Source organism: Rhinolophus sinicus, linkage group LG05, assembly GCF_036562045.2.
Source record: "Rhinolophus sinicus isolate RSC01 linkage group LG05, ASM3656204v1, whole genome shotgun sequence".
In the NCBI taxonomy this organism is placed as follows: domain Eukaryota; kingdom Metazoa; phylum Chordata; class Mammalia; order Chiroptera; family Rhinolophidae; genus Rhinolophus; species Rhinolophus sinicus.
Window position 1 is genome coordinate 84025940 of NC_133755.1, and position 14474 is coordinate 84040413.

Consider the following 14474-nt stretch of genomic DNA (forward strand, 5'->3'; position numbering starts at 1 on the left):
TAGGCGAAAACAGGCCGGCCGCAAGAACTGAGAGGAAAATGCAAGTTCCATTTAAAAGTGTTCTCCTAGTGGAGAAAACGCGCCACTCTACGGACTCTCTGATTGGTTGGTTTTGACGTGGAAGGCGGGAACACTCAGCAAATCTACACTCCGATTGGAGTTAGGTCTTAACTTTCAATTCGAAGAATTTCTCAGTCCCACAGTAGGGCAGGGATCGGAAGGAGAGTCAGAGAATCGAAGGGAGTAGAGATAAGAGATACCAGTAAGTAGTTTTGCTAAGGCGCTGTACAATTTACATAGCACTTACACTTTATTATCAAATCTACTCCACAAAGCAACCCTGTAAAGTAGATACGTATTATTATTCTAATTTTTCAGATGTGAAAACTGAGACTCAGCAGGTAGATGACTTGTTTAATTGCCCATAGACATACAGCAAACCCGAGCCTCCGGACTCCAAAGGCAGAGAGTATGGAAAGAGAGGAAAGGGCCCGGGAGAAAATGAGAGATAGGGAAAGGGAGAGACAGGAGAATGGAGATGGAAGGGATCAGGGCTAGAGTGACTAACTGGGATAGATGGTGCCCCAAGGTTGTTAGAAAGGTTTGCTTAGGGTCAAAGAAGGAAAAGCAAAGTAGAGGCACTGCGAGGAAGTTTGGATAGAGGACAAGAAAGAATGGGGGTAAATAAGCTTATATAGTAAATGCTTTACACACCACGTAATGATGGCTAAATGAATGCTTACTTTGTGCCAGGCTAAGCATTATTGTGTACTTTCACATTGCTAAAATCAAACACAAAAAGGAGACCAGACTTGAAAATTCCCTGAGCAGACAAACCAGTTTAGTCATGCAAGCAAAACTTAATTTAGCTTATTGTAAGACAAGCAAAACTTAACTTGGGCCACTTCTCGTAAATGCCTCTGAAAATTGTAAACAAAACTTAAACTGTTCCCCAAAATTTTTGCAAGGTAACCACTTTTAACCCATTCTCTGTCACTAGGAAAACTCTAAGTTTATAACCCAAAACTGACAAACAGCCACTGCCTCCTCGCTATGTAAGCTGCTTTATAACTATACTTCTGAGCCTCATTCCATGTTCAGTTTGAGTGCTCTCTGAAAACTTTGTGTGTGTGGGTGCACAATAAACTTGCTAATTACTATTTCAGTGATCCAGTGGTTTTCTTCCACTATTTCTGAACTTTTGACAACACTTAATCTTCAAAACCTATGAGGTAGATATTACTATTCCCTTTTTACTTTGAGGATACTGAGATAGAGATTAATAACTTGCTCAAAGTTATTAATTGTCAAGTGGGAATAAGGTTATAGGTTGTCAATATCAAACTAGACAGTGAACTCCTTGAGAGAGGAACTGGGCCTCCTTCATCTCTGTGCCCTCCTCGCAGAGTACTGAGCATAGGGTGTTCAGGTTTTGCTGAGTGAATAATGGACATAAACTATTTTAAATTGATGAGTCCTATGCTAATGTAAGGTATAGCTAATTTTACATCTCCTGCAGTCTTGTGTTCATTTGCTCTTTGTGACTCTTGAGCTGGATGGAAAAGTCTTCATCATTGGTCCATCTTGGGAGGCTTAGGGCACAGTGAGGAAGTATTGGGGTTCACAAGAATAAGACAGTGTCTTGCTGTGTCATTCCAAAATCCTTCCTGAAGAGGCTTGATGTTTGTTGACCTTTTTGTCCCCAAAAGAACATTGGGTGTCAGTGACTTCAGGACGGAATTGACAAAGAGGGCTTGTCTGAGTTTTAGATAATAGTTCACATTAAATTAGAGTAGCTTGTATCTACTTCATTTATTCTGTATCTTCCTGTCTACAGTAGACTCTCTCCCTTTCTTTCTTCTTGGTCTTTAATTTGGTGCGGCCTTCCATTGTTGTCTAACTATTTGTGTCAGATTCTCTTTTTTCCAAGTAAATTGTTAAGAGCCCATCTTAGGGACCACATCCTAGTTCAGTTCAGTTCAGTATTCACACAGGGCCTGTTCCCTACTGGAACCTGAACAGAGAGAGCCTCCAGTGGCTGAATGGAGATAAGGCAACAACCCACAAACAAGCAATTCTGTTACACAGGGTGCTATTACCTGGTAACCTTGTAGAAGGTTTTTCTAAATCTCCAAAGAGAGAAGCCAAACAATTTACTAAGGAAACGAGTAGATTTACCCATCATTTCCCTCCCTATCCTCTCTCCCAAACCAGTGCCTCCTCTTATGTTTCCAATCACTATTGTCCTAATCACCAGACATATCTTTGACTCCTCACACTCCCTCATCTACTTCCCCACACACATTGCAGGTTACCAAGCACTTTCACAGTCATGATCTCATCTCAGTCTCCCATTGGCAAGGTTTTAGAGTGGAGGGCTCTGAGTGACCATCTGGAGGAAGCAATTAGCTTCAGGGCCCACCAGGATTTATTGCAGGCTGGAATCCAAGCCTTTCCCCTGCCTTCCTCTCCTGAGCCTTTCTACTTACTCAGCAGCCTTTCTGATCTCTTTTACCTGGGAAATGTTTCTTAAGTGGATTCTCATTCTTCCATTCCTTTTACCTAGACCATCAAAGTTGTTTTTCCCTTGAACTTTCCAAAGTTAATTTTCCTTCTTCCAATCTCGCCTTCATCCTCCACTGGGTGTATATGTCCTTAGCAGAGCTCTGATTATGTCGCATCTGTGCTCAAAAATCTTCAGTGGCTCCCCACTGACACAGATTAAAGTCCTAGCATTTGAGGCCTTCCTGGGCAAACTGATCTTTAAAGATTGTTTTTCTTCTATAAGTAGCCTTAGCCTCAGCCAGATTGACATTCCAGCTAGGGTTTCCAGGAGGGAATTCCCACCAATTCTCGGGAATTTTTTTGCTTTCGCGTCCCAAATCCCGAGAAAAGTTGGTCGGGAAATTGGGAAAATCGGCTCCTTGAACCCAGGTGGTTGGTAGTATTGGCCGTCACTCTTTGGAAATGATTTATCATGGAGAACAGAAAACAGTTTGTGTCTCGGGATTTGGGAACAGGAAAGCAAAAAAATTTCCTGAGAATACACAGGAATACCCGCCCAGAAACCCTAATTCTAGCTTCTCAGAATGTGCTCATTTTCCCTGCTTCTGAATCTCTCAACACTATACCTTGTGCCTGAAATGTGTCCATTATCAGGCTCCAGTGTCTGAATCCTTACAGGCCACCTCCAAAGTCACTTTCTCAAGACCTAAATCTTTTCCTGGAGCACCTACTAGCCACTAGGCACTGAGAAAGATAGAGGTGGGTTACATGCATTGTGCCCAGCCCCAAAGGAACACATTCTAGGAGAGACAGTCAAACACACAGCGGAAGGAGAATGCAGTGATAGCGGTAATGAGGAAGCACACGGTGCTTCCTGAGCTCTGGTTGTTCCAGTGCTGGCTTTGGGTAGCCAGAGATTTCCCTGGGAGTGATCACCTGAGCTGAGATTTGGAAAATGTTGAAGCCTCTCTGTAGATATGGAGCATTATAAAAAGCTTCGGAAGTCAGAGCTTATTTCTTGGGCTGTCCTGGAGCTGAGTGTGAAGGAATCATGAAGGATCTTGGAACTTGATTCTGAGGGCAGTAGGGACCTCTGAAGAGACAGAATCAGATTTGTACATTGGAAGTGCCACTCAGGTTGTGGTACAGAGAGTGGCAGGAAGGGCCAAGAAAACATGGGCTTTACAGGACATCTGGACTCCCTAGAGCACTTTTTTTTAAGTAAAAATGTAAGTTGAAGTATAATATATATCCCGAAAAGTGGACAGATCCTAAGTGTGATAGTTCAACTAATTATTACAAAATAAACCCACTTGCATAACCACTATCAAATCAAGAAAAAAAAATGTTTCCAACTACATCAATTGATATTCCTCCCCGCTCCTCAAAAGTTAACTACTTTCTGACTTCTAAATTCATAGATTAATTTTCCCTGTTTTTGAAATTTATATAAATGGAGTCGTAAACATTTTTTTTTATATCTGGCTTCTTTTGCTTAACATTGTTTGTGATATAGATCCATGTTGTTATATATAGTGGCCATTATGTCATTTTTCAGTGCTGTGCACCCTGTTTTCCCAAAAATAAGACCTCGCTGGACCATCAGCTCTAATGTGTCTTTTGGAGCAAAAATTAATATAAGACCCGGTATTGTATTATTTATATTATATTAAGTTTTGCTCCAAAAGACGCCTTAGAGCTGGTGGTCCGGCTAGGTCTTATTTTCAGGGAAACATGGTAGTATTGTGTTGCATGACTATACAATATATATTCTATTGTTAATGGGCATTTGGAATGTTTCCAGATTGTGGCTGTTACAAATAATGCTGCTACAAATATTTTTACATGTATCTTCCTAAACTTGTACATATATTTGTGGGTGTATATACCTAGAAGTAAAATTGCTGGGTCAGAGGTTATGTGTATGTTGTATTTTAGTAGTTAATACCAGATTGTTTTCCAAAGTGGCTGTAGCAATTTACTAAAAATTTTTAACAGCAACTACCAGCAATATATGAGTTGCTGTTGCTCCACTTCCTCTCCAACATTCAGTGTTGCCAGGCTTTTCCATTTAAGCAATTCTAGAACCTGGAGAATATCTCAATAGTCACTTCCCTAACAACTAATGATTAAGTTGAACACTTTTTCATAGGCATATTTGCCATTTAGATATCATCTTTTTGTGTTCAAATCTCCTGCCCATTTTTCTATTTGGCTCTTTTAAAAAATTTGTAGTTCTTTATATATCCTGGACACAAGCTCTTTGTTGGTTTCTTTCCCTCTATGGCTTGTCTTTTCATTCTCTTAATCCTGTCTCAGAAAGTTAACCTTTCCATAAACCTGAGGATAAATGTTATGGGGCATTTTATATCAGGGTTGTTGAGGCGGTTTCACGAGTATAAAGTGCTTGGTAACGTCTGGCAATCAAGAGGGTCATGTGTATATCTACTTTTTAGCTTGTCTTTCTTAGACAAGGAGCTCCCAGAGGTACCGTGTTTCCCCAAAAATAAAACCTAGCCCGACAATCAGCTCTAATGCGTCTTTCGGAGCAAAAATTAATATAAGACCCGGTCTTTTTATAAGACCCAGTATCATATATCATATCATATCATATATAATATTAATTTTTGCTCTAAAAGATGCATTAGAGCTAATTGTCCGGCTAGGCTTTATTTTCGGGGAAACACGGTAAGGGCCTGTCCTCCATTTACATATCCCTCCCACTCCCACCCTTTAATGCCTAACATGCTCCCTGGCATGTAGTAGGGGGGTTCTATAAATGCTTGTTGAAGGAATCAGTTCAGGTATGTCGTCTGTGTAGACTGAGCATAGAGGAACTCCGAACGCCAGGGGGAGCAAGAACCCGTGCTCTGCAGATCTCGCGAGAGTTTCCGCATGCGCTATGACATCGCGCGTTTCTGTTTTGGGCGGAAGCATGGGGCGGGAAGAAGGAGCTACTTTAGGGCGTCCATCCTCGCCTGTAGCGTGGGAGTTGCTTCCGGTTCCGCGCCCGGAAGCAGGAAGTTGTCGGCTTCTCTGCCTCGCCCGGCGGCTGTTGTCCCCGTGGCGGGAGGAGCCCAAGGGGGCGCTGGCCCCGCATGTGAGTGACTGGGGCCCGAGGCCGGGAGGGGGAGGCCGCTCCGTGACAGCGTCGCCCCCGCGACCCTCTGTGACATCCTCGCGCAGCCCCTCCTCCCTTACCGCCACTGCCACCCCTTGCCCCTACGCTGACCTATTTTCTGACCCCTGGAGTTTTGCAGAGTGACGGTGTCTCTCGGCACCTCCCCGGGGTCGACTCCCTTAAGAAATCGCCCTTTCTTTCCTTGGCTTTGCCGGGGAGAACAAAGCAAAGTCCACGCAGCTTGAACTTGTTTCGCAGGCGTCATAGCAGTGTCCTAAGCACGAGCGGTACTAGCGAAATCTGCCCATTTGACAGATTTCTAATTTTTTGTATATTGAGAGTAGATTCCCCGCCCCCCCTCTGGAACATAGTTTTCTAGATGTAGAGGGATTATTATTTTTTTTAAGTGTGGACTTGGTATGTGATAAACATGGCATCTCGGATTTCGAAAAGGAATGTGACTTGGTTTATTGACCTGAGTAAATGAGTTGTTTGTAATCGCCTTTTAGTACAAGGAAATCCGCCTGCCTTGTGCACCATAGTATTTTAGGACTGATAATCCTACAAGCTACACTTTCTGGTTCAAGAGTCCACATAGCCTTGGTATCCGCTAATGTATTTCTTTTGTTACCACTTTATAATAGAGACTACCCCGAGACGCTTGTTATTCTGACTTCCTCTAGTTGCTCATTTGCTTGTTTCCATGGTAGAATCTCCTATGGACATCTTCCCTTGTTAACGTTGAGGTGGAGTAATCACAATTTCCCTCTAAGGAACAACATGCTTGAACCTAATTCAACTTTGAAACAGGGCTAAAAAAAATTTTTTTTCTGCCACTTTCTAAGTTCTTTTAGCTGGGCAAATTAACAGGGAAAAAAAATCAAGATTGTAATACATCCACACAGGGAATTCACATAAGCATGAAATTCCCAAAGACGGTAAGGCAAAATTGGGTATGTATGTCATTTTGGACAAAGGAGAAGTGGGGTATGGGATCTTAGACTTCAAAAGTGAGAATGAGCCATGTGCAGGTAATTGAGGAAGAGCAGAACACCTGGCAGGTAAATTTTTGCTAGGCAACCCAGAAAACAATGGGAGGTGTTTAGTCAACAGACTCCAGCATGGAATCTTCCTGTCTAATGCTTAAGTAGCCATGTTAAGATTCCCCTTCCTTGAATTAGGTGGTTTTTTTTTAATCTGAATCTCTTAGGCAGGGAATGGGGGGAGGGTCAAAGGTGCTTTCTGAATATTTTTTTAATTACCAGCTTAAAATGAGTATCCCAAAAGGCAGCTTTAGGTTGGCAAAACTTGGTCCCCTTCACTACATGGCAGCTTTGACTGAAGTTCACATAGCCCAGCTTGCCTACCAGAGAGACGCCTGTTTGTCTTGTTAGGCCCTTTCTACTTTGGACCAAAACAGATTTCAAGACCCAGTTTGAATTCTTATTCCTCCACAGTTACCTTATAGCACCATAGAGAATGTTAAAAAGTGTAACATTCCTGACCCACTAACCTAAACCTTCATTAGGCTAATGTATGTGTGTGTTGTTTTAATAGTAAGAATAAAAAATAAAATGAATAAACCATTAGTTAAATTAATTTGGGAACAGAATGATCACTTTAGGTCCTTTCTATAAATTTTTTCAACAGACAGTGGTCAGGTTCCATGTCTCAGAGCTGAATTTCCATGTCTGCTGTTAGTTTCTTGTGTTGTTATTTTCTCTGCTTATCTCTGCTTTCAAGAAACAATTTATTGGGAGAGGGAGACCAGGACGTAGATGTCATACAAAGTGATAGAGTTATGTTTAAGGTTCAAAGGGCAAAAATCAAGGTTTGGAAAAGTTCAGTCCTTGGACAAACCACTAGGGGCTAGGTTTTTACTGCAAAGGAAATGATGTGTACAAAAGCAAGAGGATGTAAGACATGGCAGTGAAGAATGTGAGGAAGAATTGGGAAATGAGACTGAATAGGTAAGCAGTGACCAGATCAGAAAGGGCCATGCTAAGGAATTTGGAATTTATCTTAAAATAATTACTAAGTATTTAATCTGGGTATTGGAACAAATGTTTTATACACATCATTTTATTAATATAATCCCTTAACAATGTTGTTGGAAAAGCACAATTATCCCCATTTTATAAATGAAAACTTTGGGCTTAGGTTAAATCCTGTCTCCTGGCCACACAGTAGATGGAGAATCTAGTATTTCCTCCAGCTTTTCTCAACTCCTGTGTTCTTAACCACCATGCTGACTTGTTCCCCGGCAGAGCATGGGAGTCAAGGAGCTTTAAATAGATGAGTAATGTGAACCATTTAGTGTTTCAGAAAAATAAATTGTGGGAAGGGTCAAGGATGGATCCGCAAAGAGGAGGAGGCCTGGAAGTATAGAGATTAAATATATCTTTGTGATGGTCTGTGGGAGAAATGTTGATTCACTGCCATCGATGTACAGCTAAAGAGGTGATGAATGTGAGAACTACCGGGGGTGCCAAAGAAATGTACACATTTTAAAGATGTTATCTATGTATTACCTTTCGAAGTTGAATTGAATTATGGTAGCAATGTGTAGTATGACGTTCGCTCAGAAGATGGCATTAATCAAATGAATGCTAGTGTCATTCATTGTATTATAATTTTAACAGTTTTTTTCCTTTCTTAAAAAATGCGTATATATACATATTTTTTGGCACCCTCTGTATATAGCAGGTAGAATTGAGGATTTAGTGATTGGTTCATTGGAGATGAGGAAGGAGGAGAGGTTTTAAATTTGGAGAGCTGGTGTTTCCATTAATTAAGAAAAGGAATATAGTAGGAGAAATCAGTTGCAGGGGGAAAATAATTCAGTTATGGACACATTACATATAGAGAACTGTAAGAAATTTGTGTCGAGTTCTGGAGAGAGTTCTAGACTGGGGAAGAGATTTGGGGCTCACTAATAGGTGGTCGTTAAAGCCACGGAGGAATGAAGTCAAGGACAACTGAGATGAATAGCTATTCAGGGGCATAGACTTGGGAAAGAAGAGAATTATGTCCAGGTCTGAAGGCACTTGAGGGAGACCACGTGTAGTTCTGGCCGCTTCTGCGCAGAAATCCAGTGATTGATAACTGAAAAAAACGACCTTTGGACTTGGCAGGTATTAGGTTGGTGCAGAAGTAATTGGTAAAAGGTTGAAAATAATTGCAAAAACCTCAATTACTTTTGGCACCAACCTAATAGAAGCCATTGCTGACCTCAGTGAAAGTAGTATTAGTGGCATGAGGAGGACAGAAATATGATTTCAACAGGTTAATAAATGAATGGAGACCGAGGAAATAAGATAAAGTGAAGCTTTTTTTTGTTTTGTTTTTTGAGGAACTTGGCTCCGAAGGAGAGAGAGTGCAAGCACTAGAAATCTAGAGAGGAAGGATTATTATTTTTTTAAATAGTAGAAACTAGAAACAGTAAGGATAGGAGCAAGTAGAGATAATTTTTTAAATTTTAAAAGAAAAAAAGCCCGGCTCTGTTCTAGATTTAAGTAGACCAAAGAGACACAACAGCTAACTGTGACGTGTGACAGCTAATTGGTTGGGTCCTAGATTTCTAAAAAGCTAACTAGCCTCTTTTTGGACAGTTAGGGAAATTTGACTATGGACTGGATATTAGGTACTATTAGAGAATTATTAATTTAAATAGGTATGAGAGTGATGGCTAATGTTACATATAATAATGTCCTTATTCTTAGGAGATGCTGCTGAAACATTTAGAAGTGATTTCGTGCTATGTCACAGCTAACTCTCAAATGGTTCTGGTAAAAACAGACAGAAAGCAAATACGACCAGGTGTTAACAAGTGGTGAATCTAAGTAAAGGATCTATAGATGTTCATTGTACTATTTCAATTTTTCTGGAGGCTTGTAATTTTTCAGCATAAAAAGTTGGGAGAATAATGGAAGAGGCATACTTTCAGGGAGTGAAGAAAGTACCAGACTCTTCAAATCTAACTGGGCAGAGATGTCCAGAAAATGTACTGTTAGATTCAAGTGATGATAAAAGTACACAAAAGTAGAATTCTCTCAATTGTAAGTTTTAATCACTTATTGCAGTTTTAAATTGCTACTCTTTTAAATCATGTCTTAATGTTTTATCAATTATTTTTCCTTTAAATATGTTTATTAGTGGTTTTTATTACAACCCAAAGACCACATTGTTTGCCTATAGTAGAACGTATTTTCAGCTAATGGGAATCATTGGACAAAATAGAATGCAATATATTCATAACACTAAAGGACGGATTCTCATACTGTATAGGTAGCATAATACTAAAGAACCGAGTAGGGGAAAAGAAAATTTAATATTTCTCTGGATATTGCTCCCACTGTTGAAGATTGGGACATATTTAGATGGGCTTTTGAACTTTCTTTCTGAACTGCAGTGTTTCCCCTTTAGTGTTTTAACCAGAGGAATCCGTATTGCACGTGAGAGTTGCCTCGCTGGCAAGCTGTTTAGTTTGAAAAGCTGAGAACCTCCAGGGTGATGCCACATCAGTTATAGGACATACTGATACCAATAGAGGAATTAATTCTGTGGTAAACAGGGCAAAGGAGAGACTTACATTTAGTCTGACATCCTAACCTGTTTTCTGCTTTAAACATTTTCGTTGATCAGTTCTGTCAGTCATTCTATAGTTATGCCTCTGTCCTGTATTTTTCTACACTGAGACCCAGAAGGAATGGTAGAGAATATTTCATCAGAGCTGTCAGTTTCTTCCTCCCATTCCTGAAGTACTCCTTCAGAAGTGGACAGCCCCCTCCCTGGCTTACCTCCCCCAGACCTCTGTTGAAAGCAGGATTTTTTAACCTCAGTACTCTTAACGTTTAAGCAGGACAATTCTTTGTGGGGGAGGGCTGTCCTGTGCATTATAGTATATTTAATCTTTACCCACTAGATAGATGCCACTCGTACCCTCTCATCTTTGAGAATCCAAAATGTCTCCACATAGTACCAAATGTCCCCTGGGGATCAGAATCACGCCTGTAGTTCGGAACTCCTGTTCTAAAGCAGTGTCTCCTAATTGGGGGTGTGCCTGTAATGAGCAGGGAAGAGGTCTGCCAACTTCTGCACCCGGGTCCCCCTCCCAGAGGTTCTGGCACTTCGGTAGGTCCCGGGTGGTGCATGATACCTTGACTTTTGTAACTGTGCCAGTAATCCTGCCTGTCCCCTTGCAGGTATAAGCTTCTGTTAAGAGTCAAGCTCACTCTTCGGAACTTTCCTCTGTGACAAAGCTCATTCTGCCAGAGTTGGACCCTCTTTCTGGAGGTAAAGGGATTGCCATCAAGCCTCGGCTGATTTCACTCAGTCCCTTCACACTTGATGCTTAACCATGACTTTGTGTTTGATTTCTCTTTTTTTAAGGGACAAGATTTTATTTTCATACAAACCCTTGTGTCCAGGGCTGACTTTCAGTAGTTTGTAGGGAGGGAGCTGCTCTGCTAGTGTGAAACCCTGACGTAAAAGGACAAGATTTTTGTTGTTTAATTAACATCATATCCACTAGATGCCAGTAGTACCCCTCCAGTGTAACAAAAAATGTCTCCAGACTTTCCAAATGTCCCCTGGCGGGCAGAATTGCCCCCTGTTGAGAATCGCTGACCTGACCTAAGGCAAAAGGAGGGCTTTTTATCAAGACCTCTATGCTTTTAGAAACTTCACTAAATTATTAGTAAATTCCCTTCCGGTAACTTGGGAAATGTGTCAGAATCTCACAGAAAGATGTACAGCTTGCAAAAATATATTCAGTATCTTAATATTGTATACTTGAATTACCAAAAAACTATTGTTTTTGCAATTTAAAGTGGGAGTTCAATGAGATTTTTATGTGTATCAAAAGTGGGCAGAGGTTTACAAAAGTTATAAAACAGTCCTCAAAAATGGTGATAGTTGGTCCTCCTTTTAGCCTAACTGCAGTGTCCCCTTCACAGTTCCCCTAAGGACACGCCAGTATGATGTTTTTTCTGCCCGAGGTGCATATGCCCCACCTCCCAATACCTGAAAAGTCTCTATTGGAATTTTTCTAGAATTCCCTCTGCGCTCCTTGCTAGTTCTCTAGCAAGTTTTAATGGATTTTGACTAGGTATTGTTGGTTAATTTTTTGTAGTCCGACTTCATACTTTTGCATATGGCTATCCAGTGCTTAAATGAACACTATTCCTGCTTGCTTGCTTAGAATACGTATCTTTGTTAATTGAACAGGAAAAAGTTATCTCTAGAATCACTAGTTACAAAACCAAGATGTGAAGAATATTGTACTAAGTTACTGCTTTATTCTTTTTCCAGGATTCATTGTAGTTGATCTCTTTTCCAGTTCTCAGCAACTCGGTTGTGATAATCAAGGGACACGGTGTTGTGGTTTTGGAACTGCCCCCTCAGAATAGGAAAATACTTGGTAAGGGAGGCAGTATGCATAAAGGTTAAAAGCACCCACCTTGAAGTCACACTTGGGTTTGCATCCTGGCGAGTCGTGGAACCTCTCTGAGCCTTAGTTTCAACATCTGTGGAATGGGATTAATCACACCTAACTTACAGAATCACTGTGATGATTTACTGAGAGAATGTTCCTAGATTGCTTAGCAAGTGCCTGGCCTCGTAGGAGGGCCTAACTGGAACTGGAAATATAAGAATGCAGTTGGACATAAGTCTTTAGTTTCTAATGAATTGGATTTTTTCTACTTTCTGAAATGTTCATACATTCTTAAAATTTTAGAGCTAGAGGGAACTTTAAAAACCTTCTGGTTCAATCCTCTTATTTTTTGGATAAGGAAATACACCAAGTAACTTAACAGAATCATGACAGTGTAGTGTAATGAATGCCACAACAGGGGTAAGTTCAAATTCTATAAATAAACATCTTTATTGAGGTGTAATTTATATGCCATAAAATTCACCCTCTTAAAATGCGCAATTCAGTGTTTTTTTTACTATATTCACAAAGTTGTACAGCCATCACCACAATCTAAGTTTAGAACATTGTTATCATTCTAGAAAGAAACCCTGTATCTATTAACAGTCACTTCCCATTCCTCCCCAACCCTACTAGACAACTACTAGACAACTACTAATTAATTTTTGTCTTTATAGATTTACCTGTTTTTTATTTTTTGTGAATTATGGTCATATAATTATGGTTTTTTGTGACTCTCTTCTTTCACTTAGCATAATGTTTTCAGGGTTCATCTATTTTGTAGCACGGATCAGTACTTCCTTCCTTTTTACTGTTCAATAATACTCCATTGTATGGATGTACCACGTTTTATCCATCCATTCAGCTGTTCCTAGACGTTTGGGTTGCTTCCATTTTGGGGCTATTGCAAATAATGCTGCTTGAACATTTGTGTGTAAGTTTTGTGTGAATGTATGTTTTTGAATTCTCTTGGGTTCATACTTAAAAGTGGAATTGCTGAGCCATATGGTAACTATGTTTAAATTTTTGAGGAACTGCCAAACTGTTTTCCAAAGCAGCTGCTCATTTTATACTCCTGGCAGTGTACAGGGTTCCAAGTGGCAACGTCTTTGCCAACACTTGTTATTATCTGACTTTTTTAAGAAAGCCATCCCAGTGGGTGAGAAATGGTATCGTATTGTGGTTTTGATATTTATTTCCCTGCTGGCTTTTCATGCGTTTATTGACCATTTCTATATCATCTTTGTAGAATATAGTCTATTCAAATCCTTTGCTCATTCTCTAATTGGGTTATTTGTCTTTTTACTATTGAATTGTAAGAATTTTTTATGTATTCTGATAACCAGTCCCTTATCAGATGTATGATTTGCAAATATTTTCCCCCATTCTGTGGGTGGTTGTTTCACTTTCATGATAGTATCATTTACAGAACACAAATTGTTCATTTTTGACGTAGTCCAATTTATTTTTCCTTTTGCTGCTGGAGCTGTTGTTGCTATATCTAAGAAGCCATTGCCTAATCCGGTGTGGTAAAGATTTTCCTCTTTTCTTCTAAGAGTTTTATAGTTTTAGCTCTTAAGCTTAGGCCTTTGATCCATTGTAAGTTAATTTTTGTGTAAGGTAAAAGGAAGAGTCCAACTTCATACTTTTGCATATGGCTATCCAGTTGTCTCAGCACCATTTTTTGAAAATACACATTTAAAAATAGAGGTTAGGGGCGGATGGGTGGCTCAGTTGGTTAGAGCGCGAGCTCTGGGCAACGGGGCTACCGGTTCGATTCCCACATGGGCCAGCGAGCTGCACCCTCGGCAACTAAAATGAAGTCAATGAGCTGCCGCTCAGCTCCCGGGTGACCAGATGGCTCAGTTGGTTGGAGTGCGGGCTCTCAACCACAAGGTTGCCAGTTCAATTCCTCGAGTCCCGCAAGGGATGGTGGGCTGCGTCCCCTGCAACTAAGATTGAACACGGCACCTTGAGCTGAGCTGCCGCTGAGCTCCCAGATGGCTCAGTTGGTTGGAGCGTGTCCTCTCAACCACAAGGTTGCCGGTTCGACTCCCGCAAGGGATGGTGGGCAGCTTCCCCTAAAACTAACAATAGCGACTGGACCTGGAGCTGAACTGTGTCCTCCACAACTAAGACTGAAAGGACAACAACTTGACTTGGAAAAAGCCCTGGAAGTACACACTGTTCCCCAATAAAGTCACCTTCCCCAATTTAAAAAAAAAAAAAAAAGAGTTTAAACCATGCTTTTAGCTAACCTTGAAATGAAGGTCTACATGGCCTTAGAAAAACATTTTGAGCAAGAGCAGAGAGTTTGGGGAAAGGATGTATCCCCTTCAGTGTGTGGGGTTCATCACTCCCTCCCAATTCCTCAAAGTCTAGGTTACCTGCCTGATAATCCACCATTAAAAG

The 14474-nt window shown here is 40.6% G+C and overlaps 1 protein-coding gene across 8 annotated transcripts in view; it reads left to right on the forward strand.

Annotated features, from left to right (window-relative positions):
• Positions 1 to 5470: 5470 nt before the first annotated feature.
• Positions 5471 to 14474, forward strand: part of LG05H6orf89 (linkage group 05 C6orf89 homolog) — a 33880-nt gene continuing 24876 nt past the window's right edge. For 3 of the 8 annotated variants that reach the window (XR_012496566.1, XM_019738773.2, XM_019738772.2), the window contains exons 1-2: positions 5479 to 5605; positions 10831 to 10921. Coding sequence is in view for 1 of the 8 variants with exons in the window: in XM_019738770.2 (XP_019594329.2) it covers positions 5604 to 5605 (2 nt within the window). In the remaining 7 variants the exon portion in view is untranslated. Of the gene's footprint in view, positions 5606 to 10830; positions 10922 to 11938; positions 12048 to 13548; positions 13592 to 14474 lie in introns of all 8 variants that reach the window. The other 5 variants (XR_012496565.1, XM_019738770.2, XM_019738775.2 and 2 more) reach the window with 4 other exon arrangements.